This window comes from Alternaria rosae, assembly GCF_020736505.1.
Source record: "Alternaria rosae strain MPI-PUGE-AT-0040 chromosome Unknown BKA58scaffold_12, whole genome shotgun sequence".
NCBI classification, from domain to species: Eukaryota; Fungi; Ascomycota; class Dothideomycetes; order Pleosporales; family Pleosporaceae; genus Alternaria; species Alternaria rosae.
In genome coordinates this window covers 375,417-387,558 of record NW_025763581.1, presented here as the reverse complement: position 1 = coordinate 387,558, position 12,142 = coordinate 375,417, and the positions used below count along the sequence as shown (strand labels likewise).

General features: G+C 53.4%; 5 protein-coding genes across 5 annotated transcripts; all 5 read left to right on the top strand.

The window, feature by feature from the left end:
- The first annotated feature begins 387 nt into the window (after positions 1-387).
- Positions 388-3,094, top strand: BKA58DRAFT_394012 (Pbs2-type MAP kinase). Its single transcript, XM_046171153.1, has 2 exons — positions 388-2,394; positions 2,442-3,094. The coding sequence occupies exons 1-2, from the start codon at positions 787-789 to the stop codon at positions 2,880-2,882; spliced, it is 2,049 nt and encodes a 682-aa protein (XP_046020543.1). The 5' UTR covers positions 388-786; the 3' UTR covers positions 2,883-3,094.
- Positions 3,095-3,484: 390 nt separating this feature from the next.
- BKA58DRAFT_325127 (Sec63 Brl domain-containing protein) lies at positions 3,485-5,763 on the top strand (the record flags this gene model as incomplete). The annotated part of the gene is made up of 5 exons (XM_046167993.1): positions 3,485-3,517; positions 3,567-3,651; positions 3,702-3,928; positions 3,985-5,557; positions 5,609-5,763. The coding sequence occupies 5 exons, from the start codon at positions 3,485-3,487 to the stop codon at positions 5,761-5,763; spliced, it is 2,073 nt and encodes a 690-aa protein (XP_046020542.1).
- A 1,358-nt stretch (positions 5,764-7,121) lies between these two features.
- BKA58DRAFT_57831 (uncharacterized protein) lies at positions 7,122-8,940 on the top strand. The gene is made up of 2 exons (XM_046175563.1): positions 7,122-7,571; positions 7,632-8,940. Exons 1-2 carry the CDS (start codon positions 7,523-7,525, stop codon positions 8,771-8,773), a joined length of 1,191 nt encoding a protein of 396 aa, XP_046020541.1. The 5' UTR covers positions 7,122-7,522; the 3' UTR covers positions 8,774-8,940.
- A 358-nt stretch (positions 8,941-9,298) lies between these two features.
- BKA58DRAFT_286891 (uncharacterized protein) lies at positions 9,299-10,171 on the top strand (the record flags this gene model as incomplete). Its single annotated transcript, XM_046166851.1, has 1 exon — positions 9,299-10,171. A coding segment is annotated over one exon (873 nt), but the record flags the coding sequence as incomplete, so codon positions are not given.
- Positions 10,172-10,501: 330 nt separating this feature from the next.
- BKA58DRAFT_432532 (major facilitator superfamily domain-containing protein) lies at positions 10,502-11,998 on the top strand (the record flags this gene model as incomplete). The annotated part of the gene is made up of 1 exon (XM_046173135.1): positions 10,502-11,998. Exon 1 carries the CDS (start codon positions 10,523-10,525, stop codon positions 11,996-11,998), a length of 1,476 nt encoding a protein of 491 aa, XP_046020539.1. The 5' UTR covers positions 10,502-10,522.
- Positions 11,999-12,142: the final 144 nt, after the last annotated feature.

The following is a 12,142-nucleotide window of genomic DNA, read 5'->3' as shown; positions in this document are numbered from 1 at the left end:
AGAGATCGGCCAGCTACACGTCGCAAATGATTCACACATGGCTATGGTGGGCTAGAGCTTATCGTCACCCAGCGCCTAGAGGGCACTCATAGCCTCTCAGCATCTACCGCGTCCCTGCGCCTCAGGTCGGCGGGCTGGGCGGCATGCAGCTACATCGAAAACTGGCAGAACATCGGCCACACCGAATGCTGTCTTGACTGATGGGCAACGCATCAACTCACGCAGCATTCGCTAGGTTCCCCATGGCTTGGTCATTACCGCATACTGCTTCTGCGCGCTGAATCCTGCTGGCGAGACTCGGTTCGGGTGCTGCTTAACCGCATGTAGATGCCGTCCCTGCTTGCGCATTCCCACGTCTGAGGCCGTAAAAGCAGGCTTACAGGCGGCCGGCGCAAAGCAGGAACTGCTCCCTACAGCCTGCGCACTAGAAATATCGCGGGTACCCCTTTTTTGCGAGCTGCATCTGCGTTTACGCCATGGCTGCCGTGTGGCCAGACCCATCATTGTGAAATCATTCCAGATTGCAGAAGCGCGCTACTCTTCGTCTCTGCAGCATCACGTCACAGCTCCAACTTGCACGCTACCAGACAACCCACACCCACGACACCTCCACCAGACTACCAGATCCGCTGAGATCGCCGCCGTCACTCCCTCCGCGGTGTAGTCGCAGCCTCTGAACTCACCTCACACCCGCGTCTTTTATTCCTATCTCCCTACCACCTGTTCCGTTTCCTCGCCCTCCGTACCCCGCCAATATCAGGCCGCGACTTTTATCTCTCTTTCGCCATGGCCTCCAATCCCTCCACCCCCGACACGGAAGTCGACGCCGATACCGTCTTTGACAGTCCCTCGCCCTCACCTACACCCTCGAGTCCTGCCGCCGATGCCACCTCGCCTGACGAACCCGCTGCCGAGCGGCCCCCTCCCCGAACTGCATCCACGACATCAGGCGCGACAGCCAACATGACATCCTCCTCAACACCACTCGGAAACATCAACGCTGCTAGGAATCCCCGTCCTCCAAACCCCCCTACCATCTCCAGCCGAGGCAGCGGTCTCAATGTCTCCCAAGACATCCTTGCCAGGATACAGGCAGTACATCTCGGTAGAAAGGGCGCTCCGCCGACCGGTCTGCCTGGAAGAGGGCCTGCGCCTCAGAGTCCTGGCCCATCTCCCGACAGCCGTAACCCCATGTCGCCGGGTCCTCACCCAGGAGGTGTACCCAGCAACTTCCGCATGCCTGTGAGACCGCCTGCGACTAACTTTCAATCGGCACCAGCAGTTCCTGGTCGTGGACCTGCTAAGCAGTCTATAGCAGAGAAGCGCGGCATGAGGTTCTCAGGCGGACTCCCAGGCGGATTACCAGGCTCATCCCCAACTGCAGGCGGTGCCCCTCCCGCCGGCAAGAAGAAGCCCGGGTTGACACTCTCGCAGATGAACGGAGGACCCGCTGAGGGCGCTGAAGGCGCTGAACCGAAGAAGCAAGAAACTCACTTTGACAAATTCTCTCAGTTCGTCGATACCAAAACCGGCAGTCTCAAGTTTGCCGGCAAGGCCGTACTCAACTCAGATGGTGTGCAGTTCGAGAGCGGTACCTCCTTCAACATCTCCCTGGACGAAGTTGATACACTGGACGAGCTTGGCAAGGGAAACTACGGCACAGTATACAAAGTTAGACATAGCAGACCGCGAATGCGGAAGCCAGGGCAGGGTCTGGCGGGTAACAAGGCTGCGCCTGGCTCGCCGTCGCGAAAGGAATTTGGCGAAGAAGCGAGCCCAACCAGTGCGAAGCCAGCTGCGGGGACCGGCATAGTCATGGCAATGAAGGAAGTGAGGCTCGAGTTGGACGACTCGAAATTCGCTGCTATCATCATGGAACTCGATGTCCTTCATCGCTGCGTATCACCCTTCATCGTCGACTTTTACGGTGCTTTCTTCCAAGAAGGTGCTGTATACATCTGTATGGAATTCATGGACGGAGGTTCCATAGACAAACTTTACGCCGACGGTGTGCCCGAGGGCGTCTTGCGCAAGATCACCATGGCCACGACTATGGGTCTGAAGTCACTCAAGGATGATCACAACATCATTCACCGAGACGTGAAACCTACCAACATTCTAATGAACACCAAGGGTGCGATCAAGATCTGTGATTTTGGTGTCAGTGGAAACCTAGTCGCCAGTATTGCCAAGACCAACATCGGGTGCCAGAGTTACATGGCACCTGAGAGGATATCTTCAGGCGGCATTGCACAAGCAGGCGCCAACCCTGGAGGCGGCACATACAGCGTACAAAGCGACATCTGGAGTTTGGGACTGACAATCATCGAGTGCGCTCTGGGGCGGTACCCATACCCACCAGAGACGTACAACAACATCTTCAGCCAGCTCAGCGTAAGTTTTCGCATTGGTTTCGCACATCAAATACTAACTCTCTCTAGGCTATTGTCGATGGCGAGCCTCCGGATCTGCCTGAGAGCGGATACTCTGACGCGGCGCGCAACTTTGTACGCGGCTGCTTGAACAAGATTCCTAACCTTCGACCGACATACGCCATGCTGCTTCAACATGCATGGCTTGCGCCTCTTGCCAAACCCGACACGATTACAGAAGAAGACGAAGAGGAGGTTGAGGCCGCAGCTGAGGCCGAGGGTGGCGAAGCTGCCGGCGACCAGGGACCTGCTGAGGCGATCGAGCCCGTAGAAGACCAAGAAGTCGCCGACTGGGTCAAGGCTGCCATTGAGAAGAGGAGGAGCGGCAAGATGAAGGGCGCTGAGAAGCCTGCACTGCATGCCGCACCTCTTGATGCAGCGACACAGAGCCCGTCACCGAACGGTACAAACGGGCTAGAAGAGGCGGGCTCAGTGGAAGCCGCAGCATAAACTTCTCGAATGGACGAAAATACTTGGGCCATTCACGAGAACATCAGGCCGCGCCAGGAGCAGCCTTATGGGTTTACGGCGTTGTATAGGCGTATTGCATGGGACGATTGTCATGGAGCATTGAAATCGGGCCATTGAGCGTAGAGGACACATGTACCTAGCATAGCATACACCTTGTCCAACTGGACGAATAACACACTTCAAGTCGCCAACCTGCAGTCATTGCATCTAGTGATGAATCATCTGTGGCTTTGCCTTCTGATCACAGAACCTCGTCTTCGCAGTGGAGGAGATGCTGTTGGCGTTGCATGGTTGGGAGTGACGTAAGCGGAGAGCGCACTGACACGTGATCGCAACCCCTGCTTAGCCAAGATTGCTCGCGGCGGCCATCTGTCGTGGTGCGGGAAAGAACACAGTGGTCGGAACAACTTCAATAAGTAGCCACGACTTTCTTTCGTACGCCGCCCCCACCTTCTTTGTAATGCCACAGGCCTAGCATCACTTTTTATTCCCTCTGCTGGAATCGTAGTCGACAAACCCCGCAATCACCTCCAGTCGCTCTCTCGCGTACTCAGACACGTCCGTAGGGACAATCGTTCGCCATGTCCGGGACAGATTACAACTACGATGAACAGGTACATTTTGCATGCGCCACCGCTGTAAACAAATGCTTACAACTTGCAGGGCCAGTTCTTCCCTTACTTCATCCTTACCGTTACCACTCTCGTCACCGTTCCGACTACAATTTCATTCTTCAGATCAAGCAAAGGTGCGCACTTCTCGCCACTTCCACGTAACGCCATACTAATATATTACCAGAGCTCGAGAATACTGGATCGCGGATAGAGTCCGACTTCACACCCGAACATGCCGATCTCATTCAAGGACAGCGCAAGAAGCAGAAGCGACTCGAGAGGAGGATAAAGCGGGGTCTTCTCATGGTGGGCGGATGGGCGCTTAATGCTGCCATGATATACCTCATAAGCACTACTACGCGGACTACGCCTGACATCTGGGATCCCTATGAGGTGCTGGGTGTCTCTATGGTACGACTGCTGCCTCTCTGTCGCGAGCTTCCGACACACGCTAACTTGCACATCAGAGCGCCGATGAGAAGGCGATCAAGAAGCACTACCGAAAACTGTCCCTCACCATGCACCCCGATAAGGCACGCCCAGACCCCGAGAAGAACATTACCATACAATCCATCAACGACCACTGGGTAGAAGTTGTCAAGGCGTTCAAAGCTCTTACCGACGAAGAGATCCGCCGGAACTTCCTTGAGTTCGGTCACCCCGATGGCAAGCAAAGTTTCAGCATCGGCATTGCGCTACCCCAATGGCTCGTGACTGAAGGAGCTGGCAAATACGTCCTGCTCATCTACGCGCTCGCCCTCGGTGTTATCCTCCCGTACACCGTCGGAAAGTGGTGGTATGGAACACAGAAGCTGACCAAGGACAAAGTTCTGGTGGCCAGCGCTGGCAAGGTCTTCCGCGATTACGACAACGACCAAGGCGAAGTGGGTGTCATACACGCGCTCAGCAGCGGAGAGGAGTTCAACGAGGTTCTCACTGGTCACAAGGCGGAGAATGGTCTTTCGAAGCTTGAACAAAAGGTTCTCTCAGAGAATTCTGGATCTCTCATTGCGCAAACACTCACCAAGAAGGACCGACAGAAGCTAGACGATCTGGAGGACAGCCGGAGACGCAAGGTTCTGACTTTGCTGTGGGCATACCTCGGCCGCGTTGAACTAGATGACGAGGCTCTGAACGACGAGAAGTTCGAGGTTGCGCCGATCGCTCTCCGACTCAACGAAGCTTACACCGCCATCGCACTCGCATACGGTAACACCAAGGCGATACTTTCAGCCTACAGGACTTCCCAAAATCTCATTCAGGCTCTGCGACCAGGCGCATCACCGCTTGAGCAGCTGCCACATTTTACACCTGACGTTGCCAGCGCGGCTGAGGCTGCGCGAGCAAAGTCACACTTGACCATCCAAGAGTTCATGCAAATTCCCGACGCTGAGCGCAAGGCTCGTGTCGTCAAGTCTGGTCTCCTATCCCAAGAACAATACAGCACAGCCATGACCGTAGCCTCGCGCATCCCGATGTTCCATCTCGAAAAGGCATTCTTCAAGGTTGTTGGTGAGCGTTTCGTTACACCTAGCAGCTTGGTCCAGTTCGTACTCAAGGGTCGTTTCATCCCAACCGCTGCTACCAACGTCCCCGAGGTCAACCCGAAGGACCTACTAGACATCGATCCCGCGGAAGGCGACGTCGCGGCAATTACCGGACGCAAGAACGACCGTTCCGGAGAGAAGCCCATCCAGCCACCCCTAGCATTCGCTCCATACTACGCTCGCGACCACGCGCCAAGATGGCATGTATTCCTTGCGGACAGCAAGCAGGGACGTATCGCAGTACCACCTTTCACTTTCTCGACTTTCGACAAGCCCATCCTTGACGAGAGCGGTAACCCCACCTACAACGTACAGACTCTGAAGATGCAGTTTGGCGCACCACCACAACCCGGCAGCTACACCTTTGTCATGCACATGATCTGTGATAGTTACATCGGCATGGACACCAAGATGGAGGTTACCCTTGTTGTCGAGGACGCGAGCAAAGCGGAAGAGGTAGAAGAGGAGGACGAAATCAGCGAGCCAGAAGAAGGTAAGACTGATATTATGCGAGGCGTATGTAACACAGCTAACATAACTGCAGATTCATTGGCAGGCCAAATGCACCAAATGAAGACCGGCGCCCCACCAAAGAAGCGGAAACAAGCCACTAACGACGACTCCAGCGGCAGTGACACCGAAGGCGACGTCGAATCTGAGAGTGAAACCGACACTGACACCGACTCGGATGACGAGTAGATCCCTCCATTCGGTCTGCCAGTAAAACGGTTTTCAATCTCTTTTTGGGGCTATGAATTTTCTGTTACAAGAGACTAGTTGCCTCCCATCGAGTTGGCATCGGTTTCTCACTCTTCTTACAAGCTCCCTTCGGAGCTGAGGGGTATTCCTCAGGATTCTCTTTTTGTCTCAACAACCCGCGCGACAAGGCATTAGTAGGCGTTTTGGAGTATGTATTGGACGAGGGATTCAGTTCTCTCTTTCGCTGGTGTGAGCGCCTTTTGATGTGCAGTGCGAGAATTGCTGGTATGGGAGACTCGATTCATTGAAGAAGAACGAGAAGCGCGATTACAGGATAGGGTAGCGGAGGGTCATTAGGAGTATTGATGCGTGTGTGTAGATATCCGGGTCAGAAATTCACATTGAGTAACCTTTCGATACGATGACACTTCTTCCCCCACCTACCTTTCCATCTCTTCTCGCAATGAAGAAGTTGGCAACTGCATACTAAATATAGATAGGATCAATCAAGACTTTTTCTCCAACCAAGCCTGAGCTAAGACGATCTACCTGGTTCAAACTGTCGATCATGCGTGTGGCCTCAGGAAGACAAGGCATCCGAGAAAAGACGAACACCTGGCCTGGCCTTAGTGCATACACGATATAGATGCCTGTCGGGGATCTGCAACGTGGCTGGTGCGTTCCTCAACTGGTGGGGTTTCAGGTGCGTCTCGCCTGCGCTGCTCCCTCACCACCTCGAATAGTGATCACCTTCGTCGAACGAAAAGTAGCGGAATGGCAGCAGCGAAGAGTCAGGGTAGTAAGAGTTGGTGAGTGGTGATATAGGGTGCTGTGATTGGGGGGTTAGGGGTGCATATGGGGGTGGTGGTGCAGCGGATGGCTGTCAGTCGCTACAATGGGGAGCGGCATATGGTGGCATGATGGAATCGACACATGAATATCAGCATGAAGAAACGCGTTCCTATCGACAAGAGCAAGTCTAGCGGTAGCCTTGGTATCGCATAGTGGTCTTACGACAACCGTTCGTATGTACGCGCACAACCACCAAGCATCCTTTCCATCTCCACACGCAATCGCAACGCAGATCACCGTCCCCTTCCCCTGCCCAGCGTAACCGAAAATCGCCGAAAGTACTGCCTGAGGACGTCGCTAAGGCATGAAGCAGCAGGAGCCACCCCCAGACGAATCACCCACGTCTTGGCTCCCGATCGGATACTACGGCTCCGCTAACCTAAGGCTCATACAACAAAGCCTCAGGTCGCAAGGCAAGTACAGACAAAACAGTCAAGCAACTCTTGGCAACCGTTTTAGTTGCACATCATCTGTCTTGGCAAGATGCGGGAATAGACTGCGCCGGTAGCAAAGTGCCCAAGTGGCGAGTTACTGAGGCACCCAAGGCTACGATGGTACGTGTGTCACATCTCTACGGCAATACAGGGGCGGCAAAGGCAAGTACCGACATATCGATGTGTTCCCTGGGCATTAACGAGGTCGTTTGTGATGATGGCAATGGTTGGATAAAAGCTGGTGGAAGGACGCATGAGTTTACCTTCTCATCCCACACTCACTCTTCTTCCAGCCTTCTTCAGTCCTTCCTTCCTTAATTCCCGCTTTCGATTCTTTTAGCGACTTTGATAGTCTGCTTATTACCACTTTCTTTGAACTTTTTATACACATACGTCTGTGACGTTTAATCTTTACCTTCTTTTTAATCACGATACTACCGTCTTTACCCTTTCAGGACTCTATCATCATCAACATGTCTATCAAGGCTATTGCTACTATCGCGCTTGCGGCTGGTCTCGCTGGTACGTTCTCCAAATCAAACACTCCATCATATGACACAACGTACTAACCCACCCTCACAGCTGCAAAGCCCATCTCCACCCCTGCCAAGCGCCAAATCGGCTTCAACTCCGTCGTCAACGGCTTCAACGGCAACGACGGCGCCTTCAACTTCATCGACGGCTTCAACAACTTCAACCAGCAACAACAAGTAATCCAGATCCAGCAGGAGAACCTCCAGATCATCGACAACGGGCGCCAACAGGCCGTCGTCCAGCAAGTGGAGCAAGTCCTCATCGTCGACCAGGTTAACAACGGCTTCAACAACGACCTCAACAACCTCTTCCGCAAGAGCAACTTCCAGAACCAGTTCCGCGATGTCGCTACTGTTACCCTTGTTGTGCAGGAGATCCAGGTCGCCATTGACGACGGCCGCGGCAACCAAGTTCAGCAGAACATCTTCGCGCAGTCCGCCGTTGTCGCTAACCGTGGTGCACGCGAGACACAGACTGTCATGGTCTTCGACAGCCGCACTCTGATCGCCCAGGACATTCTCGGTGGCAACGCCTTCGGCAACCTCGGTGGTTTCGGCGGCATCGCAGGTGCAACTGGCGCGTTGGACAACGCCCTTCCCACCAAGACAGCTGGCATTCAGCTTTTCGGTGCTAAGCCCACTTGGTCAGCTGTCGCTGAGGATCCTGCTGCGACTCTCGGTGCTATCTGGCAGGGTGCTCTCCAGGACCTTCAGGATGCGCAGAACGATGAGGCGGACAACAAGCTCAACGAGCAGATTGCTGCTGAGGAGTTGAAGGCGCTTCTCGAGGCTCAGGGCGGTCAGGACGACAACAAGGATGGCCAGGATGAGGCTGACAAGCAGAAGGCGGAAGAGGAGGCCAAGAAGCAAGAGGAAGAGCAGAAGAAGGCCGAGGAGGAAGCTGCCAAGGCTGACGCTGAGGAACAGAAGAAGGCCGACGAGGAAGCCAAGAAGCAGGAAGAGGAGCAGAAGAAGGCTGATGAGGCTGCTAAGCAAGAGGCTGAGCAGGAGAAGAAGGCCGAGGAGGAAGCCGCAAAGAAGGAGGCTGAAGATGCGAAGAAGGCCGAGGAAGAGGCTGCTAAGAAGGATGCTGAGGAGCAGAAGAAGGCGGATGAGGAGGCTAAGAAGGCCGAGGAGGCGAAGGCTGCTGAAGAGGCCAAGAAGGCTGAGGAAGAAAAGAAGGCAGAGTAAGATCTGATAGAGTGATGGCTCGCGCTCTCTGCAGTAGAGCGATGATGCGCGGAATATGTATACCCTGAGAGGCTTTTGTTAGTTGCTCTCTTACCTAGGTAGTCGGTACCAGCGAGACTGGGCCGAGAAGATCAGTTACGAAATTGAATGAATAACCTCTGTCACTTCACGGCCTACTAGTCTAAATGCATCTACGGTGACGAGATGAGCTCGTAGTGATGTTCTCACCTTCACTGACAGTGAAATGTCAATTTCTGCTAATTGTGACGACCTCTACCAGGTTATCTCTCCACACTATGGGCTTCGCATCCTCTCTCAGCTTTAAATCCTCGAGCTTCAGGGCTACAGATATGTCATCGCCTCCTCTATTACTGCGCCTCTACTGCAACAAGACCCGGCTATGAATCGGAATCATACTGCTTCTCGTCAATTTGGATGTGTTCTTCGGTTGCTCAATCTTCAATCTTATCTCATCAAATATATCTGCTACCCCAAATCTCCCCAACGCTATATCCGAATCCATACCTTCGACGCCCACAAGATCGCAATAAGATCTCCGATTCTCAAAAGCAACGGTGCTATACGACTCCAATAAGTGTGGAAAACCGCACCCTCGCCCTCAATGAACTTCACACCCAAAACTTCGGATACACAAGCCATGTTCTCCAAAAGCCGATTGTACGGGGGGCTTTGAACAAACTCCTTTACCTCCAGTCTCTCATCATTACCGAGCTACAAAAGCCAGTCGAAGAACAGAAAGAATGGATACTCTACTCTGACCCTACCGTCATCCTCGCAAATCCTGACATACCTTTCCACCGCTTCCTCCCACCCATCACAGATATCCAAACATTCAAGACCCTCTCGACCATCGCCACGAAATCTGAAAGAGAGAAAACTGATACAGCGGTCTTCTTCATCCGGGTCAGCGGGGGCTCACTTCGGTTCTTGACAGAAGCAATGGAATTGATCTACAACTTGCCAGACAACGAAAATGAAGACAAAGATACAGATCTCCCCTCATCAGCCCTTCAAACCATTCTACTCCTTCCCCACCACCTCGAAAAGATAATCTACCAACCTCGCGAATGGTACAATAGTACCTCGTCTCTCTTCTATCAACCCTGCTATCGCACGCTAGCGCATCGTCTCCTTCCCTCCCCTATCACTCAAACCATACCAGTTGACAAGGAAGGAGAAACTATGATATTTCCTGATGCAGATACAGTGCACCGTTTTGGGCACGTTGTGAGCGAAGCGAGACGTGTATTGAATGAGGCGAAGGAAAAGGGCCATACGAGTGAACAGGGAGAGTGGTGGGAAGTGGTGAGCGAGGTGAAGGAGTGGGTTGAGGGTAGGACCTGGGATACGGAGGAGTTGCAGAGGAGGGTGCGGGTTCCGAGGGAGGGGTTATATATCGACTGACGCCGATCGGCCTGCTACTTGAAGACAGCAAAGATGATCGTAGACGGTTGAAAGGATTCCGCGGCCGGGATAACTGCTTCTAATCCAGGCTCATACGTTATACCGAACTTGATGAAATGACGCGGTAGGACGCAGGCCAAGCCGCATTGTTCTCAACTTCCAATCATGTATGATAGTTGAACTGGGCGTTTCGGGTAGCACGGCTTGATGTCGAGTAAGCGAGACTTTATCCCCGAACTACATGCTCACCATGTCTTCATATAGTAACATATCGCGTGCTTGCAATGTTGTATGTAGGAGACCCCTCTATACTCATCACTCACCATGCCGCGATCGCCAGAGATAGTATCACTGCAAGACATCGCACCACCAACCAACCCCTCCAAAAAGACCACAGCATCCAAGCCCGACCAGCCAATCACAACAAACGCAGCAGAGCCCTACTCCGCCTTCCCTCAATCCACCGGCACATACCTGACCTACATACTCGGCATCATCCAACTAATCTCCACCCTCACAACAACAATCTACTTCCCGCTCATCCCCACCCTGAGCACCCACTTTTCCGTGTCTATCCAGGCTATCAACTTGACCGTAACCGTCTACGCAATCTGCCAGGCCATATCCCCGGGTATCTTTGGCTCTCTGGCAGATTCATATGGCCGCCGACCCATACTACTCGGTCTCGTTACTACATATATGTTAGCGAGTCTGGGTCTCGCCTTAAACAAGAACAGCTATCCGGTCTTAATTACGCTGCGAGCGTTTCAGAGCATAGGTGGCTCAGCTACGGTGCCGATTGCGTATGGTATTGTGGCTGATGTTGCTGTGGTGTCGGAAAGAGGGGGGATGCTGGGACCTATGTTGTCGACTTGCAATGGGATTTCAGCTTTCGGGCCCGTTATTGGTGGGGCGCTTGCGATGAAGTCTACAGGGCATATGGGCGTCTTCATGGCGCTTTTGGGGATCGCAATCCTGTGTCTCCTTCTAGTGGGCTTTGTGCTACCGGAGACGTCAAGGACAATCGTAGGGAATGGAGGGAGACCTGCGACGGGGGTTTGGCGGACTTGGATTTCTTTCCTTGGGCGGAAGGACAGCGATCAGACGGCATCCACTGCTACAAATCGACCTGCGATGCCCAAGTCTTCTCAGACTCTCTCAAGGATCTTCAATTCTATACGTATGATCCGTCATCCAGACGCAGCTGTGATTCTCTGGATGGTCGCTTCATCCTACGGGATCTACTATACCTTCCAGGTAGCCCACTCCGTCATATTCAAGGAACTGTACGAATACAACGAACTGCAAATCGGACTAAGCTTCCTGCCTGCACTAGCTGGTATGACAATCGGCGGGACGATAGCCGGGAAGCTCATGGACATCAACTACGCGCATCATGCGCGTCAAGCCGAGATAGTCGACCCAGCAAACATCCTGGATTTCCCAATTGAGCGCGCTCGGTTCAGGAACATGGTTCCACTGATCCTAGCTGAGATGGCGCTGGTCACAGGCTATGGGTGGACGGTGCAACAACACACTCACCCTTCCATCCCTCTTGTACTAGAGTTCTTCGTTTCCGCACTGGCTACTCTGCTAAGTCACACTGCAAATGCGCTACTCGTGGATGTATTTCCCGAAGTACCAAGCACGGCGTACGCGTCAGGTCAGCTTGCGCGAGGGGCGTTTAGTGCTGCGTCTGCAGCTATCATTGATCCTCTGGTGCGCGCTGTGGGTCGCGGGTGGTATTTCACCATTCTCGCGGCATTTACCGGGACGGGCTGTTTGGCTTGTGTGAGTTGAGTCGGTGGGCTGGTATGAGGTGGCGTCGAAAAAGGTATTTGAGAGCGAGTAGCAGGTCAGGAGAAAGAGCGAGTGGCTAGGGAGTTTGAGACCGGTTTCCGCCTGTCGGCAACTACGATCACCAAGATCTTCACCCCAGCCTAG